Source organism: Colius striatus, chromosome 4 (genome assembly GCF_028858725.1).
Source record: "Colius striatus isolate bColStr4 chromosome 4, bColStr4.1.hap1, whole genome shotgun sequence".
Classification (NCBI taxonomy): domain Eukaryota; kingdom Metazoa; phylum Chordata; class Aves; order Coliiformes; family Coliidae; genus Colius; species Colius striatus.
The window spans coordinates 75,085,232-75,112,834 of NC_084762.1; the positions used below are offsets into that span (position 1 = coordinate 75,085,232).

At 35.2% G+C, this 27,603-nt stretch overlaps 1 protein-coding gene across 6 annotated transcripts in view; it reads left to right on the forward strand.

Annotated features, from left to right (window-relative positions):
• Positions 1 to 27,603, forward strand: part of VPS13B (vacuolar protein sorting 13 homolog B) — a 457,128-nt gene that overhangs the window by 226,276 nt on the left and 203,249 nt on the right. For all 6 annotated transcript variants that reach the window (XM_061995669.1, XM_061995671.1, XM_061995673.1 and 3 more), the window contains 3 exons: positions 7,887 to 8,121; positions 17,053 to 17,273; positions 21,750 to 21,956. In XM_061995669.1, coding sequence (XP_061851653.1) covers positions 7,887 to 8,121; positions 17,053 to 17,273; positions 21,750 to 21,956 — 663 coding nt within the window. The remainder of the gene's footprint in view (positions 1 to 7,886; positions 8,122 to 17,052; positions 17,274 to 21,749; positions 21,957 to 27,603) is intronic.

Genomic DNA, 27,603 nt, shown 5'->3' on the forward strand with positions numbered 1-27,603 from the left:
GTCTTAGAGAATGAAAAATAAAATATAGATTGTTGGTAAATTAAGCAGAGAATGCTTTGGGTTTAGGATATTAGGTTTCAAAATCCTTTTTTTAAATCTAAGGGGAAGATCCATAAAAAAATTATAGGAAGAAAAAGGCTTGTCACACTTTTCTGTATTATAAACATAGCTTTCCACCTTTTTATCCATAGTTAGATTTGTAGAATACTTTCCTTTCTAAAAATATTATAGGAAAGTGTGTATGATAAATTCTTTCTTGGGATGTATGATACTATATGATGTTATACAGTGATGGCTCCATTGCTTGCTCTTCTACCTTTTCTACCTAAAGGACAAATAGATGACCACTATTAAACCATTTCATCCTGGATTAATCTAGATTGTGATTGCTGCTCAATAAAAGCAGTTTTCATGTAGCACTATATATGTATCTGATACACACAAAAAAAGACCACGTTAGAAGTTCAGTATTTAAGATTGCGTAATCAAGTACTACATGGCTTGGAAATACTAGAATTAGGAATCTGTTCTTTCAAGAATATATCAAATGCCTGCTTAGAAAGTACTATGATTTAGGATTGTAATCTGTGTCCTTTGAACAGTGCATTGTATTAGATTGGTATTTTATGGTATGCCATAAAAATACATTAGCAAAACTGTTTTGTGTTAAAATTAAGTATAGGAAAACACAACCTCCCCTATTTCTGACAGAAAGTAATTGTTGAATCCCCCTTCCTTCTTCCTACCAAAAATATGTATGTACGTACAGGCTTCTTCCAGAACCTGTGTCTGTTTTACTTCTTTTGCATTCAGAAAGTACTTGGAATTTAGAATATTACAAAGTCTGAAAGTTTCATTTTTCCCTGAACAGGAAGGTCAGACCTTTTGCCTTGATTGCAAAACATACTGAGGTTGAGGAGATGCTTTTTATTAATTCTGTTTAGTTTTCAGACAGCTCTTTCATCGTTGTTTCATAAGTATTTTGCTTGTTTTCCTTTCTTTCTTAATGTTGTCACCAATGGAGATTAAGGTGGCTAGATGGGGATTCAAGAGAGATAATTTGTTAGCTGTTGGAAGGCAGCAGTATATATACATTATGTGTCTGGATGGTTCTTAGCACACCGAGACTACCTATATAAATGAGACTTACTGTTGGAGTCATATAAAAAATAATAATAATGAGGATGATGAAAAGTAAGGTGCGTTATAAATGGGAAAAATTGAATCAAGGCTAGGATCCCCTGCTTGTACATTTTTTTGAGGAACACCAGCAAAGTGAATTTGTTTTGAAGAACGATTAAGATACTGACCACCTACTGACAACTTTACCTGTTACCAAATTGAAAGAAAAAAGGCTGTGTTCAAACTAGTAGATTTTGGGGGAAGATGAAAGTTCATGACAGTGATAGGCAGATTTTTGTCAGAGTAATTTGTAAATATACTGCTGATCTGGCATAATACAATCATGGATTAGTGTGAATAGTGACAGAGGACTTTTCATAGAATCATAGAATGGTAGGGGTTGGAAGGGACCTTTAGAGATCATCTAGTCCAACCCCCCTGCAGAAGCAGGTTCACCTAGATCAGATTGCATAGGAACATGTCCAGCCAGGTCTTGAAGACCTCCAAGGAAGGAGACTCCACAACCCCTCTGGGCAGCCTGTGCCAGGGCTCCCTCACCCTAACAGTGAAATAGTTTTTTCTTATATTTAAGTGGAACTTTGTGTGTTCCAGCTTCATTCCATTACCCCTTGTCCTGTTGCTAGATACAATAGAAAAAAGGGATGTCCCAACCTCCTGACACCCACCCTTCAGATATTTGTAAATGTTAATAAGATCCCCCCCTCAGTCTTCTCTTCTCTAGACTAAACAGCCCCAGTTCCTGCAGCCTTTCCTCATATGAAAGATGTTCCAGTCCCCTGATCACCTTGGTGGCCCTGCACTGGACTCTCTCCAGAAGTTCTCTGTTCCTCTTGAGCTGAGGAGCCCAGAACTGGACACAGGACTCCAGATGAGGCCTCACCAGGGCAGAGTAGAGGGGGAGAAGCAGCTCCCTTGACCTGCTGGCCCCACTCTTCTTGATGCATCCCAGGATGCCATTGGCCTTCTTGGCTTATTAGATACTCTTTCTGGTGTTTGAGGTTGTAGATTTATTTCCTTTTTAACAATTTTTTTTGGTAAAATATCCATGGTTTCAATTTTCATTGTTATGGATGTGAAATTACGTTTCGGAGGTTTATCTATGTTGAAATTGAATGGCCCTATGAATTCACACAACAGCCTACACACTTACAACATGTTTCATCCTTATGCTTTGGTTATTATTTGGTAAAGTATATGACAGTATCTTGCCAGAAGAACATTACATGTTACCAGTGTAAAGTTTTAAAAGACTCCAACAGACTTTTTCTGAGTCCAAGAACGTGCTTCCAAACAAAATGTACAGTAGTCTTCGTAGCGAGATATGACGGGTATATAGATGTGCTTGCTGTTCATTTTATTATCACTAGTAGTGCCTATGTCTGTTTTATTAAAACATATTTTTCAACACACTTGTGTATATAAAGCTTTTTTCCTTCAATAGTGGACTAAAGGGGAAAGCTAAATATTCAAGACAATGCATAGAAGAGAAGATAATGCCGGTTTTCTGTTCAGATGCAGTATGATATTTTTATTTCATTAAACATAATACATATTTTATGAAACACATATAAATATGTTAAATTCATACAGATTTTCTGTATCTTATAATTTGGCATGAAAAGGGCAAATTTCAAGATTATATGGCTAAATGCTGGAGCACTTAGACACTTAAGGTTTTTTCTAAAGCTATTTTCATGTTCCTGAGTCTTTTATTAACATGATTGTAGAAAAGAAAAGTCTGAGTTGTCATCAGATAAAGCAGAACTTCATAATTTAAAATCATCAAAGGATTATTCTTTTAGTGGAAGTTTGAGTAAGTAAATGAGTTTGGAACCAAGGTAACTGGAAAGTTTTTTTTGGACCCAAAGCTGGTGCTTGCTTAGCCCTATCCCTGGCTTACTCCTAATAGAGTATTGCATGGAGAATTTGTGCACTGGAGCTGTGGTAAGCTATTAGTATTTAAGTAAAATGACTTTCATACTCAACCATAAAAACTTGGTTTTATTATTTAGTTGTTGTAAGATTTTATATACAGCCTTGAAGTCTTTTTGGCAGTTACATTGTGTAGGAGGGTAATACTCACTTTTCACATATTCTTCATACTAGTAGTTGCTAAAATTGTGGAGCAAAATAAATACAATTATTTTTAATTGGTTGTTAATGCTGAATTCTAGTGAGAACAATGAAGGATCTGTATTAAAAGCGGATGAATGAATAAGCTGCATTGAATGCCAACTAAAAGTGTAATTATTACATCTAAAATTTTACCAGATATTCCACATCTTTAAATATCCCTGAAATTATTAGAAAAAAGAGACTGTTTCCTGAAATTATTGGAAATAATATTTTCTTTCTTTAAAGCAGGTACCTTGTACAAGACTTTAATCAATGTGAAACATTGATTGAAAGAACAGAAATGTGATTGACTCCAGTTCCTTTTCTTTGGACAGTGGTCTTTATTCATGAGTCATGAAGAGATTCTGTGACTTGTTAACTTAGCAGTTACAGCTCTCAGGAGATTACTCAGTTACTCAGCAGTTACACTGGGTGTGCGCAGTTACTCAGCAATTATAAGATTATTTTTTAAGTTAGTTACTTCACAAACTGACAGAAATTAATTTTTCTATAACTAAGTAAAAACTTTTAAATACCAAGCTTTCTTAAAAAAGAGTAGGAATACTGTAGTGCTAAGACGTGGTTTAAGTGGTCAAAGAAAATGCAGCTGATCCATCTTACACTCATTTGTATGTACAGGTAGCTTGCTGTCTTAGTTCTCCAACTCATGTGCTCTGTTTTCCATTTTTCTCTGACTTCAAAACACGATTTTCTGGCCTGCTTTTTAAAATTCTAACAAATAGTGCATGTGTGGCTCAACTGCAGATGGTCTAATTGGGTGGAGCTAATCTGGATGTCAGAGGCTGAGGTATGGTTTTATGATAATGACTGCACCAGAACCCTACATCAAATGCGTAACACTGGTTCTTTGCAGCTTTGGAAGATTATATTCTGTACTTGAAACTCCCAGAAAAACACATTAGCCTTTCTGCCAAGAGCATATGATGGATTATGTTCAATATAGAGAGAGGCCACGTCCCAGGAGACACCTTTATGTGAATGTCACCTTGTGGGTCATCTTCAATACCTCTAATTGGTTTATGTAGCTATAAAATGTGAATTAGAGAAGGGAATCTCCCTAAGTTATTACTATTATGAAAGGCTATAAAGACTCATGTACAACCTGTTCCTCTTCATTGCATGCAACTCTAGCATGTCACTTGTTTTGTTTCATTACTGTCCACTCACTCTGTTTAGTTTCAAAGATCTAATTCTCCTGCAGTATATATTACATTGTTCACTCTGTCAAACAACTTTATCTTTATTTAGAAAAATGAATTAAAAATACTACATTTATTCCAGTAACTTAATATTTTCCTTTTTATACAGTAGACTTAGAGGAATTGCACTTTTTTAGGCTTCTGTATTAGTAGAAGCTTAGAGAATATGCTTTGTGCCATTTTTAAAAACTAGAAGGGAAAATACTGCTTACTTCATTGGTTTATCATTAGTGTACGTTACTTAGCATGTACACGCCTTGACATAATAGAAATGAAAATAGGGGGTGATTCTGTTTCAAGAATTTGTAATAATTCATTCTCTTCAACACATGAATGTGTTCAGTATTGGCAAAAGAAGACGTTGCTACCAAAACTGAAATAAGATCCTTGCAACAGAAAGGATGTTGCCATGGAAAAATGAAGTAACACTCAGTGCAGCTGCGAAGCATTAATGAATAGGATATTTTTTTAAAAGATCATTTGTGTTTGGTGTGGCTTGGAGGGTCCCAACCAGATGGTTTCCATGAACAGAATCTGACCCCCAGCTTGAGGACTTCTTACTGGCAGATTACTTCATTTTCTTTCCCTTGGATTGTCAGATCCTTACATTAATGCAAGATTTATTGCTGCAGATTTATATTCAGTTACATAAATCAGTCACATATTACATTAAATTCACTATTTTAGACACACAGTTTAGCAGTTATTTTAAAAGTGTAAAAAGATTTATATGATAGCTTTAATATATGCTATTGATGTAGTCTAATTTTAAGAATTTGGATTACATACATTTTAAAGCACTTTCCGATTGGTGAAGGAATCTGTAGCTCACATTCTCACTTTGTCCGACACATATTTCCATCATTTTAGATGCACTCTTCCATTCCTTCACTGAAACCTGTTATTAGACAGATCTCCAGATTCTGTCAGATAAATATACACAAATTCCATTAACCTAATATGTGTGTGTAAGAAAAATCTGCATCTCACAAGTTCAACGAGTGTGATTCAGTTTTGCACTTATTAGGCAAGTATGTCCTAATTGGAAATTTCTTATGTAATTACAGTAATTGTATGATTTGCTCTCAGTGTGGAATTTTGCTGTATGTTCCTTGTTGGCCTTTGAAATCTTGCAATAATATTTTTCAAAATTCATTTATTCAGATAAAACTTGAGGTAAAACACAAGTAAGCAAACCATATCTGAAAGCAAATCTGTAATACTATGTATGGAAGGCCAAAATTCATGGTCCAACTCCCATTCAGTTATTTGCAAAGTGGCAGCTTCTGTAAACAGGAATTCCCCACATTGAAACTGTTGTGATTCCACTTCAATGTTCTTGGTATGGCAAAGTGAAATAAAGCAAAATCGATCAGAAGAACTTATCTTCAGTACCAAGCTGAACCGAATTGTAAATTAAGTGTAAAAACTCTACTGAGTATTGAGATCTCTTCTCCAGAATACTTTGTAAAACATCTCCTGTTGATCCTGATGGTAATGTGATGTAGTAAGTCTCCAAGTTGGTGGAATTCTTGGATTATTATTACCACATGGTTTGTATATCCAGGCAACAGTTGATGTTAATCATTATGGAGATGTATATAGAAAGAGATATAGAGAGATATATAGATATGAAGAATGGATGATTTGTTATAAACTGTTTACTCAGCAAATACTCTGATAAAACAAAAGTTATACTAATCGTAATTTCTTCTGTCATCTATTTATCATTATCCCACAGTGGCTTGACCTGCAACCTGTTGCTCATACACCAGGAAACGATCTAATGTGTCACTGTAAAAATCTTTGCAAATTGACACAATGACTAATTAACCAGTTTAAAAAAAAAATCCAAATCCATTACATCTGTAACAATACACCATTGCTTTTCATCCAGTATAAATAAAGTATACTCTGCAACCTTGGATCAATAAACTACTTATCAAAGATGTAATTAACTTGATTTTACAACTCAAACAGTTCTAAAACTAGAAACAAACACAGACTTCATGTAACAACGTATTTATTTTTGCAAAATTCTACTTATATTTTTCTGCAGTGAATTCTTGTCAGTTTGTCTAAGCAAAAGCAAAAAATGACGAAATAAAGATGAATATCTGTGTTTTCCTCGCTAGGCTGGCAAAGTACTTAGGTGCTGTGGAATTCCATCTCTATTGCAAATTACCGTTGTGTTCTTGAGAGGGACCATTAAATTTCAAGGGAGAGTATGGAGTAAAAACTTTGGTTATCAATTTAAAGCTGCAATGTCTTTAATGATGTCAAATTGAGAGCCTCTGTTACATAAGCTTACAGCAAGCAAGTGTTCTTTTATCATAGCTACAAATAACTTTTTGTGTCCAACATTCTGTAAACTAGACTCTTCTAAAGAACATGAAGAAATGAACTGAATCATAGCTTGTACTTGTTTAACAAAATGTTCAAGTGTGCAGGCTGCTAGGGCTATTTGATATCCAGGTGCAGAATATTACTTGTAAGAGCCAAGGAAGACTAACAGTCTGCAGTTTACACTACTTCTGAGTTAAGAAGTCGTGATGAGTTCAGTTCTTGGTTTGGACTCCCTCAGCCTTGCTAGAGGCTCATAAGGAGGTGGTCAAATGGTCAGAAATGTTTCAGGGTAGCAGTGTTGCTTTAAAATACAGAACAAATAAAATGTTGTTTTGTACAAAACCGTATGCATTGCTTCTGATTTGCAATCAAAACAGGACAAAAGCTGTATAAACTTTATGGACTCCATTAATTTCCCTTTCCCTTTGTATATGTGTGCACCTATCCATTTGTTTTAAAATCTATTTTTCACTGAAGTTTATAATTTTCCTAGTTTATCTGATGAGTAACCTTTTTGTACACACTCATTACTATTGACTACAAAGTGAAACACATTTTTCCTTGCAATAGGTCTTTATAGAATTCTTTAGAAAGTAACAGCATGTGCAATGTTAGTTAGTTCTAACATTAGTTAGTTAGTTCTAACATTAGTTAGTTAGTTCTAACATTAGTTAGTTAGGTTTAGCTAATGAAACAAAAGCTAATGAATTGCAAAATGAAGAGGGCTGCATTGTGAGAAAATTTTTTGACTCTTGCTTTTTGTAAAAAGCTGCTCAAATGTACATAGATGTGTGTTTGGTTTATATAGCAATACTTTTCTGATCAAATTTACAGACCAAATGTCTTTTTCTTTCCCCTTCTATAATCATAATTAACAAGAATATATTACTTTCCAAAAATTTGTGTCTTCTTGCCTCTTAATTCAACTCAAAGCTAGCACTATTTTCAATTGAGTGTCATGGATAAGTAAATTGAGATTCTTTTACCAGGATGAATACCCCACATCAGCGAAAAAAATGGGAATACATTTCTGAGAAATCTTTTTTGCTTTTGTTTTTTCAGCTTGAAGTGCAATCTTGTTGTGTATTCCTTCCAAATGATAGTCTACCTTCTCCAAGTACTATTGTATCGGGTGACATTCCTGGGACTGTGCGAAGCTGGTACCACGGGCAGGCCAGTATGCCTGGCACACTTGTCGTCTGCTTGCCCCAGATTAAAATTATGAGTGCTGGACACAAACACATGGAACCATTGCAGGAAATCCCATTTGTTGTGCTGAGACCCATCCTGGAGGAAGGTAATGTGATGAACTCAACTGAGCTTTTCTTCAATTTCCATTTATTTTACTATTATGAAAATTATCTTCATTTTATTTTTGAAACTTGTGATGTGCTGCTTTTTTAGCAGTACGTTATGTATTACTGATGGATAGAAATATTAATGACAAAATCTGCCCCACAAAGATCAAAGTGAAACTCATCATCAAAGAGCTAGTTCTGTGATATGTTTTGAACGTTTATTGAAGCCAAAAGAATTTAGAAGTGCAATTTTTGTCTTCATTGGTTGCCACAAACAGTTGATTCGACACTAAAGGAAGGAGTAGTGAGTTGTGAGTGCAAAGACAGAATGAAGGCAGGTTAGGAAAAACTTCTCCTCCCACCTTCGCTGGCAAAAAATATAAAATAGTCTTGGATCTAACATTCAGACTGGACCTTAGGAAGATGTTCTTCACTGGCAAGGTGATCAAACCTGGTACTCAGCTTTGGTGAGGCTGCACCTGGAATACTGTGTCCAGTTTTGGGCCCCTCTCTACAAGAAGGACATTGAGGTGCTGGACAGAATCCAGAGGCAGGCTACCAAGCTAGTAAAGGATTTGGAGCATGTCTCCTATGAGGAAAAACCGAGGGATCTGGGGCTGTTTAGCCTGGAGAAAAGGCGGCTCAGGGGAGATTGTTCTCTGCAACTACCTGAAAGGAACTTCTAGCGAGGCAAGGGTTGGTCTGTTCTCCCTAGTAACAAGCATTAGAACAAGAGGAAACAGCCTCAAGTTTCACCAGGTGAGGTTCAGGCTGGATATGAGGAGAAATTTCTTTACTGAGAGGGTTGTCAGGCATTGGAATGGGCTGCCCAGGTTGGTGGTGGAGTCACCATCTCTGGAGACATTTAAGAGACGGATGGATATTGCATTTAGGGCAGTGGTCTGGTGGTTGATAGAGCTGGGATAAAGGCTAGTCTCAATGATCTTAAAGTTCTCTTCCAGCTGAAGTGATTCTATGATTCTAACTCTGAAACAGACTCTCCGTGGAAACATGTGCATAGGCTAAGGATGAGAAAAAGTACAGTAGTTCTTTTGTAGACCAGTTTGAGGGAAGAATCAGCTTTTAACATTCCACAAATGATTGAGGAATGAAAGGAAGGGATAAGCTGTAAGGGACCTAGTAAGTGAAAACAAGCTGCTTATGTTCAATACGATTTTTTAGGAAAAAAAAGCCCTTAGAAGTGATCAAAGTAAATAGTAAATGGATTTACAATAGTATTCCAAAGGATCTTGTTTTATAGATACTCTCAAAAGAAATTATGTGTTGGAAATAAGCAAGTCAAGTATCACTTCCACTCTTGAGTTTTGGGGTTTTGGTTTATTTTAATGGCATCTGTTATATGCAGCCTCATAACCAAATTTAAAATTTTATGGAAATGTTAATTGTTGTGGTTTAACTCTAGTAGGCAGCTCAGCCCTGCACAGCCACTCATTCATTCAGCCTTAGTAGAGCGAGGAGAGAATCAGAAGGGTAAAATTGAGAAAACTTATGGTTTGAGATGAAGACAGTTTAATAGGTAAAGCAAAAGCAAGCAAAGCAAAATAAGGAATTCATTTACTACTTCCTATCAGCAAGCAGGTGTTTAGACATTTCTAGGAAGGCAGGGCTCTATCACACTTGGGAAGGCAAACACACTTGCTTACTTGGGAAGGCAAACACCATCACTCTGAATGTCCTTCCCTGTCCTCCTTCCCCAAGCTTTTATTGCTTTTCTTCTTGGTAAGTTGGGATCAGCTGTCCCAGCTGTGTCCCCTCCCAGTTACTTGTGCCCCTGCAGCCCACTCTTTCACAGGGCAGAGTGAAAAAAAAAACACCTTGAATCTCTGCAAGTACTGTTCTAAAACATCCTCATGTTATCAACAGTTTTCAGCACAAAACATAGCTACAATGAAAAAGATGAAGTCTATCCCAGCCAAAACCAATACATTTAGTTCATTACTGTATTCTTGAAATACATTATCTGGAAAGAGTTGTTGCTGTTTTGTACATTTGTTCTAAGATGAAGAGAGAGAGATACAGCAATTATTCCATTGCTTTTGTGACATTTGCTGGGAAGATTATGGTTTTCTGCATACTTATTGCTGAAACATAACTTTAAAGGATATACTATGAAAAACTGAGTCAAAAGTTTGTTCAAGATCTACTCCTGCTCTTGACATCTGAAATTCATTTGAATTTGTGTTTTCCTGCTCTCTTTGTTCTGCCACTTGAAATAGATCCTTCTCCTCCTTCCTGTATTTTACCTGAACTCACAGCAACAAAAATAAAATCACAGTTTTTTAACTCTGAAAGGATATTAGAGGTGCTGCCAATTGAAAGGGGAGGTAGAGAAAAAAAGAGTGAAAGAGATGTGTTTTTCCTCGTAACTTTCAGTGTGAATGATCTAATTTGCTAATCATAGTGACAAAGGAAAGAACAAATTCTACAAAAATATTTTGTTTGCTTTAAACTCGTGATGTAATTTAAACCATTTATGAAAGTAAGAAGCAATTTTAATTTTGTCAAACTCCGATTTAAAGGACACATCCTAGTGAAAGAAGAGAATCTTCTTGGTCGGGATAAAGCCTATGGTAAGGAATTTGTATGTGGCTTTGTGCTCTGGGAATAATGCCAAAGAGAAGTTCTCACAATCTTGATATTTTTGATTCTCTAATGGTGCTGTTGCCTTCTCCCATGCCAAAACTCCCCATTAAACAGATTATTAAAAAGTTTTTCCAAAGCTTTTAAGTCGCCTTCTTTGTTTCTTCCAATATACATGTTACTATCTCTCTGAAATTATATTTATTCAACCTTGTTTTTTCCTGGAAACTATTTTTTTAATCATCCCTTCTTTTACCCAGAACATTTAAGTAAAAGACTTGTTTACAAGGATGCATGGTTACTTTTAAGAAAGCTGTGTGCTCACTCATGTATTTTTCTTAATAAATGGAAAACAAGAAGAGGAAAAAGGAACATTGTCATACAAGGGATATTGCAGCCTACTCAGAGATTTATTGACCTCAAAATGTCAACTGACTTATACAGTATCCCACAATCAGGCCTTTCCATTTGTTTTCAGAGTTCTGATTTCTTTCTTTTCAGAGGTAATTTGAGTTGGTAGGAATGTTTAGAAGAACATTTTAAGTACACTACTTTGATTTGGAAACATAACTCGGTCATACGAAGTAACATATGAACAGAAATTAATTTAGTACAGGATATTCTGTTAAACTTCTGTTCAGTAACAAATACAACTAAATGACAAATAAAAGATATTAAATTATTTTAAATAGTATATTGATAGTTCAAATGAATCCAATGATAGATGCATGAGATAATGTTTACTGAGGATATCAAAATAGAATCACTGAATCATAGAGCAACTCAGGTTGGAAGGGACTTTGGGTGACTTTATGGTCCAGACTTTTGTGACAAAGATATTGTCCAGCACCCTCAAGTCATTTGAAAATCAACACATACCTAGGGAGGTTGTTCCAGTGAATGATTGTTCTTGATGTAAACAATTTATTTCTTATAACAAGATTAAACCTCTCCCAGTGCCTTGTACCTGTTGCCTCATCTCCTCCATTTTGACTTCTCGTAAAGAACAGGACTTTGTAAAGAATAGAATCTCTGTCCTCTCTGTAGCAGTCTTTTAAGTGAAATAGTTACTGAGAAGAAATTAAATAATTAGAAACTCAGTTCAAGCAGAACTGAAATGTCTAGAGAGTTACTCAGGGTGAGTTGTGACTTTCTGTGCATGCTTGTGTACATGAAACTTCAGATACATGAGAATTCATCTTTATGTTCTCGTAGGTTCCAACATAGGTGATAGGGTAAAATGTAGTAAATTTACAGCTGCACAAAATACGTTTTTATGATTAGGACTTTAAGACTACTAAATGGTCTTCCAAAAATTTAAAATCTTATAATAGGAAAAGAAATTGAAGGCACAAATCAAACTAAAATTTGCTTTGGGTAAAGTAGTAAGTTGTAGAGTAATAATTAGAACATTTTTGGCATCCATTAAGTCTTCCTGTGTTTTGAAGTTTATTTTTTAAATTATTTTAATTGATAATTTTTTCCTGGCTCCGCTCATATTTTCAAACTAGCTACTGATGGTGTTCTTTAGTCTCTACTTTCTCTCTATTTCAGTACTTTCTTTTAATAATCTTTAGATGGCATCTGTAAAAATATCTTTGTAAAAATATTTGGCTAGGTCAGATACAGAAATCGAAGTTAGACACAATGAAATACATTTTAGGAGCTAGGGCTCAAAATATCTTAAAATTGTTGTTGATATTGCTAGATATGAAACTCACCTTCTTATTTGGATAGCAGCATACTGACAATAATGTAAATCAGGGTATTCCAAACATTCAAATCTGAGAGATGGCTTTTGTTTGTGAAATATGACAGATTAGGTAACCTTACAGATTTTTGTAGCATAGTTTAAATTTGTCCAGTGATTTGTTGGGAAATAAAAAATTAGAGCATGTCTGTGCCATGACAATATGAGCACACTGTTAAATCCATGTAAAGATCCTGCAATGTGAGTAGAGAAATGGAAATGAAGACCAAGTAGTCAAGGTGCTTTTTGAAGACTGCAAAAGCTACCTTTATCAAGCCTACAAATGGATCCCAGATCATATGTGTGATAAAGCTTTCATGATCCCTTTCCTACCTTTATTAATTTTAAACAGAAATTCTCTTTTGTGCAACTGTCATCATTGTATACAAAACATTGTGTACAACTGCCACTTCTGCAATCTGGATTTTAAAATGTCATATGAAAGTGAGAGCAAACATATAATAATTTTAAGTACATTTATCAGTATTCTGTGTCATACATATGGAAAGGTTTATAATGAGCATTAAATCTAGCTAAGAAACAAAGTGCATCAAATAACTACCAAAGAAAGTGTTTACCCAAAGCAATTTGTAATTACATATAATGAAAGAAAACTCTAAGCTTTGAAGGAAAGGAGTCTGACTAAACTATTGTGAATAGCAGATAAATGATGCATCACAGTTCTTTGAAAATTGCCTTACGATTGAGTCAGTCAACTGCCAAAGATCTGAAAGTGGTATTTATAAATTTATCAAGTTATCGAAGCAGTGAAAATATCTTAATGAATACATTTTCAAGATTTTTAAATAAGTAGTGATATTTGAAGTAATTAAAAATAAACATTTATGAGAGCTGTAGATCAGTAATTAAACAGAATCTTTAACCATTTTAAGTGTTTTTCATGAGTATCTTTTATAACCTTGCCCATAAGAGGTGTGAGGTGAGCTCTAGTTCCACTGTCAGTGTGTTAGGTGCACTTATATTGGTGTAAAAAATATCAACAGTTAAGTAACAAAAGTGTAGTGCATTGGAATAAATCCTATTCACAGTGTAGTTTTTGATGCTTAGACACTTAGAATTTATTATTTAAGTAGTTTCATAAAGCCAATCTGGAAATGAATTCAAGTACAGTTTTTTAATACACTAATAAAGCAAGCATAGGTACAACAACAAAACAAGGATTTATTAGGTGAACAGTTCGATTATAACATTAGAATGGTCACACAGTGTATATAGAGCTGAAGAAGACATAAATTAAGACATTAGGGGGATTTTTATAGCTGTAAATTTACCATATCATTACTACAATATTTGTTCTGCATTTTGTGGTCTCTGTACAGTTTTAAAATTTGATCAATGTTTTCTTTTTAAGATGGATAATGTATGCAGCATTCAGTATTTTCTTTAGAGACTCCTTTCTTATCTGTGAAATATAAACAATCTTAATTTACTGTGGTGGTCACAGAGAAAAACAAAGTTCATGCGTAGTAATTAGAAGCGTGTCATTAGAGTTGACTTTGTATTTGAATTTTTTCTGTCTATTATAATTAATATTTTGTATTTCTTGGCTGACTGAACTTGGGAAAAATAATCATTGCAAACTACTTTATAATTTCTAATCTGAAATCTTTCCAAAATACTTTCTTCATTATGCAATAGCTTCAAATAAAGCTACTGAAGTTTTCAGTTCTTTCTTAGGATGAGACACACAGATTCCTGTTACGTATTCCTGACCATATATATTTATTGCTGGTGCCACTCATGGAAGAAGCAATAGAACTCTTACTAAAATAATATAGTAAAAAGATATTTGGATATGGCTTCATTTTTGTTTAAAAACTTTTCTAAAGTTTCTTTTTAATCATCATAGTCCACAATTTGTGTAACTTCTTAGTGTTATGATTTCTCAATAGGACTATTTTGACCATAGGCTGCACACTAGGCAGCAAACACATTCTTCAGATTTGTTTATATACACTGGTTTGGATTCTTTATTGCCCTGTGAGACTCCAGTGTATTTGTCTGATGTGTTCTGTTTTGATTCTGACTCTCATATTTCTAGAGTATTAAATTAATTTGGGCTCTTCTTATCTATGTTTCCAGATCCAAATCTTGAAAAATAAAACCATATACCAAATAATCTTCTCAATTTTGAAATAGGAAGGAGAACTCATCTTCCAAATGAATGTGTTCTGTGCAAATATGAAGGCTGTTTCAGCCTAGGCTGAGATTTGTGGATGCTCATCAGCCTGCTGTGTTTGGATCTGAGAGTGTATCCAGCCACTTTTCTGTTAATTGGAATTGGGGCAGACAGTTTCTCTTGGAGGACTGAAAATTCACACTCTGGTACAGATTCAAACAGAACAAAAAGACCCAGCTTCCTCAGCAGAAAATCTGATAAATGGAATTATTAAGACTTTCTCAATGCTAAAAACGGAAATAATTCTTATGGTCTTGAACTTCCAGAGGGGAAAAAAAAAAAAAAGAATCGTAGCTGTTTTGGGTAAAATGAGAATTATCTCTGTATTTTTAATTGTCTTCTTCACTTCTGATGAGCATTCTTTGGGTTTTGGTCCAGTGTCTCCTGCAGAGCCAAAATTCTTTGAGACACATTTATTGTTATGCAAAATTGCATTGGGTTTACCTGGCAAGGATTTAGTACTGGAGAGGACTGCGGGGTTGGCTTCTGTGAGATGACAGAACCTTTCCACATGTCTGACAGAGCCAATACCGGACAGCTCCAAGACAGACCCACCACTGGCCAAGGCCGAGCCCATCAGTGACAGTGGTAGCACCTCTGGGATAACATATTTAAGAAGAGGGGGGAAAAAAACAGTGAAGGAGGAGAAAGGTGCTTAAGGCACTGGACCACAGATTCCTCTGCAGACTGTGGTGAAGACTAGAGTGACTCAGATTGTCTTCCTGTAGCTTATGCAGATCCACAGTGGAGAAGATATCTACCTAGCCCATGGAGAGAATTCCACTACCTGGAGCAGGTGAATGAATCCTGAAAAGAATGTGACACCTTGGAGACCCCACAGTGGAGCAGGCTCCTGGCAGGACCTGTGACCCTGTGGAGAAGAACCCAGGCTAGAGCAGTTTTGCTGACAGGACCTGTGACCCTGCATGGGACCCTAATCTGCTCCTGAAGAACTGCACTCATGGGAAGGGCCCATGTTTGAGAAGTTCAGAGAAGACTGTCTCCCATGGGTGGGACCTCACGCTGGAGCAGGGGAAGAGTGTAAGGAGGAAGAAGCAGTAGAGACACAAGCTGTGATGAACTGGACAGGCTGTGATTCTGTGTGACTGCAACCCACATTCTGTGTGCCCCTGCACTGCTCAGGGAGGAGGAGGAGGTAGAGAATTTGGAAGTGAAATTGATTTCAGAAAGATAGAAGAGGTAGGAAGAAGGTGGTTTTAGATTTGTTCTTATTTCATGTTATCCTACTCTGGTGTCAATTTGCAATAAATGAAATTAATTTCTCAAAGTCAAGTCTGTCTTGGGCATGGTAGTAATTGCTGTTTGATCTCTCTCTCTTTATCTCGACTCACAAGCATTTCATTGTATTTTCTCCCCCCTGTCCAGCTGAGGAGGGGAAGTGATGGAACAGCTTTAGTGGGCACCCAGCATCCAGCCAAGGTCAAATTCACCACATTGATTCTGCTTCAGTTTCCATAGTCTATATTTTCAGTTCCTTTCAAATGTAACTGTTAGAGCCGTTGAAGACTTTCTCTCACTAAAGTAACATCCTTTTGATCTTTTAAAGACCTACATAAATAATTCTGTCTGTGATTCTGCTTTGGGAACTTTTCTTTTCCCATCTATTGACAATCTAAAGAAAACAGATTACATGGAAGTTGCAGCCATTTTCTTGTTCAGCTAGACACTGCCAGTTCCCTCAGTGATTATTCTTGACGACCCATGGAAGGCTGCCAGACACTTCTTTGAGTAGGCTCCCTCCTCAGTAAAAGAAATGGAGTGCTCAGTGTCTTTAGTAATTTGTTTTCACAACATTCATCATTATTCTGTTCCTAGGAAGTTGAATAGAAGCAGTGGAAAGAGTTGCACTGTGATCAACGTCTCACCTAAGCAGTGCATTGAGATAGGCCTTAGTTTAGGACACCATTCTGTTGAGATGCAAGCTGTAAAGTTTTGGAAGAAAGTTAATTATCTTTTTTAGTATTAGAATCTGTAAACGCATGTAAGTATATAATGTAACTATAATGGAACTGCCTCTGCCATCCATATGCTGAAATAAGTAGGGAATGGTTTCAGGATACTCCTCAGTTTTACAAAAATCATATAAAGGAAAAAGAATTCTTTAAATACTTATGTTTTACAGGTTTGTTCACAGTTTGGAGTTTTAAAATTATGAATGGATTTCTATTTTTAAAAAGATGTACAAAATTTATTGCTGTGGATTACATTTCAAGGTGTAAAACTGAATTAAACGTTGATTGCACTTGCAGACTTTCAAAGGGGTTCAGGATAAGGCCTTTATTGAGTTTTGAGAAAATAATAGCCTAGTTTTTATTATGCAATTATTTATTTTTTTCCACTTTTTTTTTTTATCATCAGGTGATGCTTTTCCATGGACTATCAATCTGCATCATTTCAGTATATATACTCTTCTTGGACAACAGATGACGCTTAATTTAGTGGAACCAATGAGCTGTACGTCTACTTTAGCTGTTACTTCACAGAAACTGCTTGCTTCGGGGCCAGAATCCAGACACTCATTTGTTGTCTGCCTCCATGTCGACCTTGAATCCCTTGAAATAAAATGCTCCAACCCCCAGGTTGGTATGTTTAATTGATTTATGAAAGGAAATTAAAAATAACTCGATTTAAGTACAATTGTTCTGCATTTTGTTGAAGAGAGTCTCTTCTATCTTAATTTTTTTTAACTGCTTTGAAGCTCTCTCAAGTTTTGTAATTTAAACTCTTCTCAAAATGTAATAGCTGAAGTATAAATGCATCTTTTGGCTGATGGAGTGAAATGAATTGCAGATGTACCATTAAATGCTATAGTGCTGTTCTGCTGTCACTGTGGCTTCATAAATTGAAGTGTTTTAGTGTCATTTTGGACTGTATTTTCGTAGAACTAAAATTTCTTTGGACATAAAATGTTTTTTAGGCAAGCAGTGGTATCCTTTAGTAAAGGAAAAAAACTCCATATGTCTAAACAAAAGTTACCTCCTCATTTGTGTTTATTAAAAAGCAAAGACATTGCTAGATTTTCACAAAGTGCAACCTACATTTTACTGAGCTGGATCAAGTTTGCCATAGTTTCAAACAGAGTAGGTGATCTATGTAAAATTTTGATTAATCTTTACTATGCCTTGAATCCCAGTTTTGTGACAGTTCAACATTTCCAGTGGTGCTGGAGAGAGCACCACTGTTCTAGGGAATTGCAAACCCGCTGAAGCCTGAGTGGAGCTCTGCATTCGTGTTCGGTCTGCTCCAAGTTTTAGCGATATGTTAGATTTTTCACAGGATGTCATGGACAAAACACTGTTAATTACTTCATTTAATTGGAAAAAATAAAAAAGGGTAAGAACAGTAAGCATTATACACTTGTAAGGATTTATGGACCAATGGGATAAGTCTGGGAGTACTAAAGCTAAGGTGACTGATGTAGTAATTTTAATGTTATCCCCTGTGTGTACTTACTACAGAATGTTTCTCAGTCACATGTAGTCTTTCCCTTGCCTTATTCCAAGTTCTATGAGTGAAAGAAGTGGTTTAAACTCAATTAATTTTATCCTCAATGTGTGTGGTATTGTGCCCCATTCACTGCCTTCCGTCTGTTTTATTTCTGACTCACTTGCTACATGCCATTTTCTTCTGTCCTGGATGGGCTCAGACTCACTAGGACGAGGGCTCTTAGTGTGAGATTGCACACTGGGTGTCGCAAACTAAAATTTACAATGCAGTGACCTCAACAAGGTCTGCTCAGAGTTGTAAAGCTGACAGGTGTGTTTGCACATGTAAAGGATTGTCATTGGTAAATATTTTGACATGTTCATGTAGCAAAATAGTTTCCAACATTTGATTGGTACCCTCTCAGTTAAATTCCCATAAATTATCTGATTAACTCTGCTTTTTTTATAATCTCCAATTAATCTTGTGGTTAATATAGTTAATACACAAATAGCATTAATTTGTAAGCAGAATGACATTTTTTTAAGTGGAAACCTTATCTAAATTAGAGTTGGAAATTGAAAAGCAAAATTAAGTAAAATACATTTTCAAGCCTTCCTCCCAAGGTGTGATCAAATAATTTGTTTTGCAACCTGCAAGATAATACTCGCACTAAAAACATTTTAATTGTAAGCTCCATGTAAATCATATTGCAAGTATAGTGAAGGGTTAAATGAAGTTGTACAGTGGAATGTCAGACCAAATTTTGTTGTCTTAAATGATGCCTTTGTATATTGTGGTGTTATTCATCTGCTGAAATATTATGATCAAAAGGATGCACACAAACTATTTGAGTTTAATGAAGGTTCTTGAGCTGTATTTCTCCCTTACATCTGCCTTATTTATGCAGAAGGGGGAAAAAACCCATCAGTCTTCTTTAACCAGATGTTCAAGAACAGAAGATGAAAAATGCAATTGCATAAACAGCATTTCATGATTATAAATTCACAGTAGAGTACCTATGAAATTTGATCCTTTAGGATGACAGACTGTATTTTGTTTATAGAAGAGAGCCTTAAATAGATGATAGTGAGTTTGTTAAGTGGTAGCAAAGGTGAAGTATTTTACTATATGGCTGTTTTGAATTAATATGAAAACACATTCTGATGGTTGTATCCCTTTAAAATCATTAGATACTTTCAGTGTGCAAAATTAACAGGCCATTGCCTTTTGTTGTAGCTTTTAATTTTGTGGTAATATGTTATTTTTTAAGTATAAAATGCTGTAACATATGCCAAGATTTTATCAAGTAGACAGTGAGGTCTTACTGAGTTATGTGTGGTTTTACTGGGAAGGGAGTGGAAGTAGTGAGTGAGGGAAACTTTTCCTAACAAATACTGGCAGTAATTCCTATTTTTGTCACACAATTTGTTTCCTCTTGAATGCAGTGTACTAAAAGTAATTATTATGCTCAAAAATACATATAAAGGAGGCCTTACAATTATGTTAGCTCTTCTAATATAATCAGAACTGAATTTTCAAAATATTAAGACTACTCACTAGAAACAGTGCAACAAATGAGAGAAGTAGAAATACTTCTATTTTAATAAATAACCATGGATGACATTAAATTAGGTGTATTAAAAGTAATGAAAGAAATAACTTAATCTGTTAATCTGAAATTTTAACATTTTATTTAGCTGCTTGCCTTCAGTTTTTGTTTTAATGAGATTTTGTTGTGAGACTCTTTTGTATTTTTTACTTTTTTACAAATCTCCATGAAAATCATCTCATTTAATCAAAATGTGCCTTTTTTTCTTGGTGAACTTTTTACTTTGTCTGCGGTTTCAGAGCAGGTTACAGTATTAGGGTCATATTACTTCACTGTGTGGTTGCTGACAATGTTCAGAGAGATGGCTACTGCTGCCTGAAATAGCCACTGTTTCTGAGTGACTGCAAAGATTCTAGCCTGAGCAATTTTTTAAAATATCCCTGATAACATAAATAATTCTTAGCTTTAATGATTATGAACATTGCAACCTCAATAAGATTTAAACTCTTAAGTGTTGGATTAGCTGATGACAAAACTCTTTACCTTATACATCAGAACATATATAAACACAGAAGTTGCATCATTCATTCTTTTACAATATTTTTATGCCTTTATGAACAGTAGCATAATTAAATTTCTGGGAGTACTGCTTCATTGAGACAAGTATAGCTTAAATTATCCTTAGGTTTCTTAACCAAACAATATTTTGAGGGAGAGGAGGTTGCAAGCATGTATGATTTGGATACATGCCTGTATTCTATTAATTTTCTCGATACACTTTTGCCAGCAAAGTGTCAACACCAGTCAATGTTATATTAATCATTCAAATGGACATTATTAGTTGATCTTCCTGAGTTACATGGAAGAGACTTAGGAAACCTTAGAAATTTGTAATTAGTAATTTAGAGGTTACCAGTGCATATCAGAGTGACTCAGACACACAATATTTTAAAGCATAACTAAAGAGAACTTTTTGCCAAAGTTATTGTTTTTCTATCAGTTGTCCTTTATATAAAAGCAAAAAAAAAGTACTGAGAAGTTTATATCCTTTATATACTCTTTTTTTCTATCAAAGGAGAATATGACCTTCTCAGTGTAAGTCTTGAAAGACTTATTTCAAAAGAAAAATGCAAGATTAATTAAGAAGGCTTTTATAAAATCCCAGCACTTCACCTCTGAAGAAAAGACTAGCATACACTTTGAGACTTCATCACACATTCTCATGCATAAAATCAAGTACTGTTTTATATCAAATAGAGATTGACAGCAGTATTTTTCTGCATCTGTTCTGCCCACATAAGAACCCAGCTTCATAGAGTAGATGTGTCCTGAGGCTTAGAGTTCTTATAAATATCAGAATTTCCATTTTTTATAATGGCAAGTTGGATATGGTATCCAGCTGTGGGTCTGCTTACATATCGTTTGCAGTTTTCTCTGAGCTTGTTTTATACAGTATATTGTCATATGTTGTTATACAAATTCCATGATTAATACTTATTTACAAAGAACTTGTGTAACCCTCTTAGAACTGAGTCAAACAATGTGCAAGTTAAACACTGTGTTTGTGAATATTGGAAGGACATATGCCAGGAGACTATTGACTTTGATAGTGGATATTCTTCCTAAAATGTAGAACGGATTCAAATGCTCCATGGGATAATTATTTTAATACCATTCAATGTGATATTGAAGTATTAACAATTTTTGCATTATTCATATTTCATAAAGCTAATCATAGAATCATAGAATGGTAGGGGTCCCCTTTTTCCAGAGGCAGCATCTATACATATGAAGTAAACCAAAAATTACTTTCGTTTGTTAAAATAAACACCATTTTATTGGTTATGTTTTTATGAGGTACATACCATATGTTTAGACAAAGCACAGATTACTTTTATCAAAATCATTATTCTGTAACCCATGTTAATTATTTTAATTGCAATGTAATTGCTTATCAGAACATTAGAAATGGTGAGAAATTCAGTTCTGTTGCATTCTAAGTCTCTGTAGAGGATTTTGATTTTTCTTCACCTCATTAAGGAAAGCTTCATATTAAGAAAGGTGGGTTTTTTTCTTTTAGGTGCAGCTTCTGTATGAACTGGCTGAGATCACAAGTAAAGTTTGGAATAAAATTCAGAAGAAAGGAATTCTATATCAATCTTCTGTCTATACTGAAACCATGACAGGACCTGCTCCTCCTAGCTCTCCAGTTAAAAGTAGTGTTGGTACTGCTCCACCAGATACTAGCACATGCAGCCCATCTGCTGACATTGGGACCACTACAGAGGTAAGTTTTCTTAAAAAGTGTCATGCGAGTTCTGACTTAAAAGGCATGGTGTACAGCCAAGTAAGAACTGGAAGGAGCAGTAGTTTGCCTATGGAAAGTAGCTAATGAAGAGGAATTAATTACACAAGTTAGTGGAACAAGAGGAGAGAGAAGAAAAAAGTAAAAAATTGCTATATTGCTCCTGTGTTTATTATTTGTTTGAATTGTTTCTCTTTGCAGTGAATGAGTATTAAGTTGTCAGAAAATTATGGTTAGTGTTTTTAGATTGAGAAACATAAGGAATTTTTCAAGTCCAGAATTACTGGAATAGTAACTGGTTTTGGAAGTATCTGTGCTCCCTGTGCTGCTTGTGAGCCATCCCAAGCAGCTTCAGTGGTCAGCCAGTCACCACCACACCTGAATCACTGGAGAGCTGTTGTGTGTAGACTGTATCGACAACCAGGAGAAGTACAGTGGCAGTGAGGCTCCCAAGACACTGCAGATCACCCAGCTGTACACTCACCACAAGTCCATCCAGCCATTGTTACCCTCCATCTATGAACTACTTCTGGAGCTCAGTTCCTTCCCATCTCCCAACTGTCACATGTCTCAGGAGTGCTTATATCTTAGTCAAACAAGGATTTAGGTATGCAACTTTAAATATAGGAAAGATTGGCCACTTGGGTTTAGGTATTTTTTCTTTAATTTACAGCACTTCATAACTGCCTGGAGCAATCTGGTACCTGATCTTAATCTGTGTCTGTGCCTAAGACTATAAATGTTATTTTGAGGCATTCCTAATGATACTTCTCTGTCTTACTGAGGAAAGAAGGCTAATTCTTCTGTGAAAGTCAGTGCAGCGTTAAACTACATCCATGAGTATCCTTAGCTGTGAGTCACCAGGTAGCTGATACAGTAGCATGGGTGGTCACAGGAGGCTGTGCTACTTAATAGAGATAGGATTTGTGATTTTCTTAGTGCTCCTGTCAGACTTACTAGTTAGAATAATGAATTGACCTTGTTTTTGCTCCAGGAGAGAGCCAAAAATGCATAAGATGAGTTGAAGTTATAGCAACGATAGGTCATATATATGCAATAGATTCATAACATAAAGCTATTAGCGTGCAGGGAGACTGTTCTAAGAGAGTTTCATTAGGATAAACACGGCGATGTTGGGGACATCTCAACACAGGCAAATACATGGTAGTTGGAACACTGAGTACAGTTACATACTCAACAACTTTTGGCCAGGATTGCTGTAACCATTTGTGTGGTTTTTATTAATTCCTGGGTTTGGAGAAAATGAAATAGTGATTAATAGCACTTAATTTTTATATGCATCACACATACACAGAGATAAGTGTCACTAAAAGGTATCTGAGCTAGAGTTTCAGTTCTTCAGTTGTTTTAATAAAATATTTTGAGATTATATGAAGAAAATTGAATTTGTGGGGTGTGTGTGTGATCTCAATTATGAAAAATTTTCCCATGGGGTTGAAGGTAAGTAATAGTAGCAGGGAAACAATATGATCACAAAATTACTTTTTTTTTCATTTACTCATTTAAAATCCTTTCTCCTTAAAATTATAAACCACCAGTTTTAAAAATAACAATTTGGTCTTGAACCTCTATATAGACAGCAGTGTTGTAAGTACATGCTGTACTTGGAGCACTACTTGAAACTGATTCAGTAATTGTTTTAATCCGTATGTTACCAAGATAGTTTTGGTAATATGTGTCCAAGCTCAGTGTTCATATCCTACCCCTTTGCAAAGTATTGTTTATCATTTATTTAACTTTCTTCTTATTCTCGAGAAATGTTCTGTGCTAGCTAAATACATTTTCATATGATCTAATTGAAGTTTGGTGAATTAGCCAACAAAGGACAATGTTAGAATTTATGCTCAGTCATTTCCACTCTGAAATGATGATCATAATTTCAATCAAAGGATGACTACATACTTGACATTGTAAGAAGTTCTTTGGCAGAAATTGAAAATGAATCCTTCTAATTAGAAGGCTAATTTTTATGTTGTCAAGAAAAAAATATGAGTTGTTCAAGTAGGAGGATAATATTTTTGACTCACCAGCTGAGGAGAATTATTCCATTTCTGATTAACTGTTTGGGAATATTAGGTGTATTGAGGTGATTAAAATCAAAATGGTATGTAGGGTGTGCAAAGATTTAAATAACAGTGAAAAAAAAAAGAGAAAAGTGAAGGTTTTGAATTACTGTGCTTTAAAAAAAAAAAAAAATACTGGGAGAGAATCTTTGTTAAGCCAGAGTTTATGCTCCTGTAAGACTAGTAGCTACAAAACTGCTCTATTTGAATTTGTTGGTAAAATGAATTTGTGAGTCAAAGTTTATGCTTGAAGACTATCTTTGATATCAATCTTGTGATTTCATGGAAAAGGTTAGTGGTACTGTAAGGTGAAAAGGAATGGATATCCAGTGGAGATTCACCTGAATTATTTGGTTGTTACAGGATGTAACATCAAAGGTTGTCTTGACCTAGTGCTTTCTTATAAACATCATTAAATACAGCAAGACAAAGCAAGCCTCACAAAAACACCAAACTGAGAAAAGCAATTTCCTCTTCACTCTTAGGACTAGTTTTATGTCAAGTTACCATTTGGAGTGAGGTGAACCATCATTACCAAATTCATACATTCTAGATAACATAAACAAAGTAATCTCTTTGAAACAAGGTTTTTTTTAAGCCATGATGAAAATGATCTTAAGCACTCTGCCACCATTATAAGGCAATGTAATCATCATTTCACCCGCATTTTTTTTCTTTTTAATCTTTTGGTGGCCATCTATAAAATTAAGTCTCAAAGTATTTTGGAGCTATACAATGATTTTGTTCCTGAGACTATGTACAGTTCTGAGAATTCTGTAGTGCTATCGAGAAGTAGTGAAAGGAAAGAGGTAAGGGAATTACATTTGATCAACAAGTGAAAAATAATAAAATGAGCTATAGATTATTCTCACATTTCTACTAGACTATTTTAGACCATAGAAGTTAAATAATTTGTAACATATAATGGTTGGCAGTATCTCCGTAACACATTCTCTTCTGTGGCTGGTGATTATCTCTGAACTTATTCAACATATTTCATGGTATCAAAGCATAAGCTAGGTTTTCATTAAAATTACATGGTTGCAGTCCTGTTCTTTGAGGTAAGGATTGCTGAAAATTTAAAAATGTATGTATTTTAAAATTACCTAAAGAGTGTTCTCTGTTTTTCCTTTTCACCAGGGAAAGCTGTTTGTCCTTTGAGAACAGTTAATAACTTAGCTTCTTTGTTTTCTTTTGCTAACTTACCATCACCTGCCTAGCTGTAGATAGCATGATTATGACATTGTGCCTTTCCTTTATTTGAAGAGGTTAGGAAGTGAAGATGAGACAGAATCTGGTCATTTTTGTTGTTTCCAGCTGCTACTTTGAACTACTTGAATCTGCTGGGCACCTCAGTTACAGTTCATGTAATACAGACTTTGTTTCCAGAAAAATAACCTCCTTAGTACGTTCACATATGCATAGGACCCTGTTATAGATGCAGCGGTGCATGTGAGTGGCATCTGTACAGAGAACTATAGAGCTGTTCCGCTGCCCCAAAAGCAAAGTAGACAGGCCTTGTGGACAAGAAATGTAGGCAGATTTTTTAAATTGCTTTGTCTCCTGTGAAGTACAGAGCTAATTCTACCTGTCAAAACTGCCTAATGGGCTGCAGATGTCAATCTGTTAACACCATACTATTTTCATTGCAGCCTAATTTTTCTTCTGGGTGAAGATGTCATACTCCATGGTCTATCCAAGTGTGTGGATCATTGTATATGACATCTATCTTAGACGTTAGACTTTTTTCTGGAGACTCTGTTCACAGGAACCTAAGTATCCAAGCAAATATTTTAAAATCCATTTGCATTGTTTTGCAATGAAGTAAAATTACCTTCTGAAGAAGTAATTTTATTTTCATAGAGTGTAAAAGCGGGGCAGTGGATGTCAGAGTAACCTAATTCTTTTTAGCCTCATATGTCATGATGTTCTTGAAGGTCTCTTTAGACATCGGTACAGAAAATCTGAGTCATAGAGAGGGATTGGTGGTGTTTGGAAACAGGAAAGCAAAAGTTATCTTTAATATCACACAGAAATGGTTATCACAGGAAATGGGACATCAAGAAAGTAAACCAACGGAGAGTATGTGATATAGGAAGAAGGGAAAGGGAAGGTGGAGGCAGCTGAAAAGACTGGAGCAGCATTCCACCATTTTCCTGACTGATTTATCCCTATCTGTGGTTTTGCTGCTCGTTGGAACTGGAACAATCCTTTCCCTTCCCATAAAGTCTGAATTCCATCAAGGGAGCAATAAAATCGGGGCAGTTATAGTGCAGGCACTTACTGTTGAGGAGACCTAATACTAACAAAAACAACAAAACCTTGCCTGATTGCTGTCTTGATGTTGGCAGATTTGAAAACAACTTGCAAATACTTGGAGGACTAGAAAAATACTTTTCTTTTAATCTTATTAAATACCGTATAAATTTCATAATGTTCTATAAAATGCTAATTTTGATTACTTATTGGTCTTTAGAAATTTTAACTTATTTGCCTGTTGGCCAAATTTTAATAGCAAAGAAGTCAGTGGGACCAAATCTTCGTCCATGTTGTTTGATTTGGAAAATATATTCCTGTATGTATAGAATATAACTTGTTCTCAGACAACTGTAACAATAATGTTTTTAGTTAAAGAAATAGTGGAGGTAATATATAAAAAATGAGTCCATCAGCCACAATTTCACCTTGAAACTTTATATTTTATAATCATTATTGCTGATAAACAGCAATAAATTATATAGAGTAATTAAACAATAATATGTATTTTTGAATTTTTGACTTAGGGAGTTTTTCCACAAGTTTGCATTTTATCAGTCTATATTTCCTTTATATGTTCCTGTATTTTGAAATCTTGAAGTCTGTCTAACAAAAATACTTTGCTACAGTAGGCACAGGGGTTTTTTAAGTTTAGAGATTTTAAAGTTAATGTGTTCATTTGATCTGTGGCAGACAAATGATTATTTTTAAAGCTTCTTTCAGCTGCAATGGACTTGCTATAAATGAATCAGAAGAAAGCAAAGTCTCTCAACTGTTTATATTAAACAGCAAAAGAAGTAATTTGTTTATGTGATCTGTGAATGATTTATATTTTAAGCTGCATGTAATTCTTTTCATGCTGACAAGTTGATAGTGAGCACCACAGTCCTGTGAGGATAAAGCTACCTAGCTTACTGAATTTTATTCTGGCTGGTGGTAGGACAGGGAAACATGAGTGAGAGACTTAAGTACTGGAGGGCTAAAAACAGTTAATCATTTTTACCATCCCTCCTTTGGAACAGCAAAAGCAAAGGTAGTGCAAACTACAACAGGCCACTTGTTACTGTTTACTTAAGTACAAACAGTGGTAGAAGTGTTTAGTCCTTGGGGAAGCTCAGTGATTGAGCAAGAACGCAGAAGTTATTTTGATAGGGCATTGCATTAGTGTGGCCAGACTGTGATCATCCCTGAGCTTTAAGCAGGCCAAGGATGAAGGCCTCATATGTTTGGATCTTCCTGATGAACAAAGATAAATTCTGCTAAGAAAATAAACTCAGTGTATTGGTCAA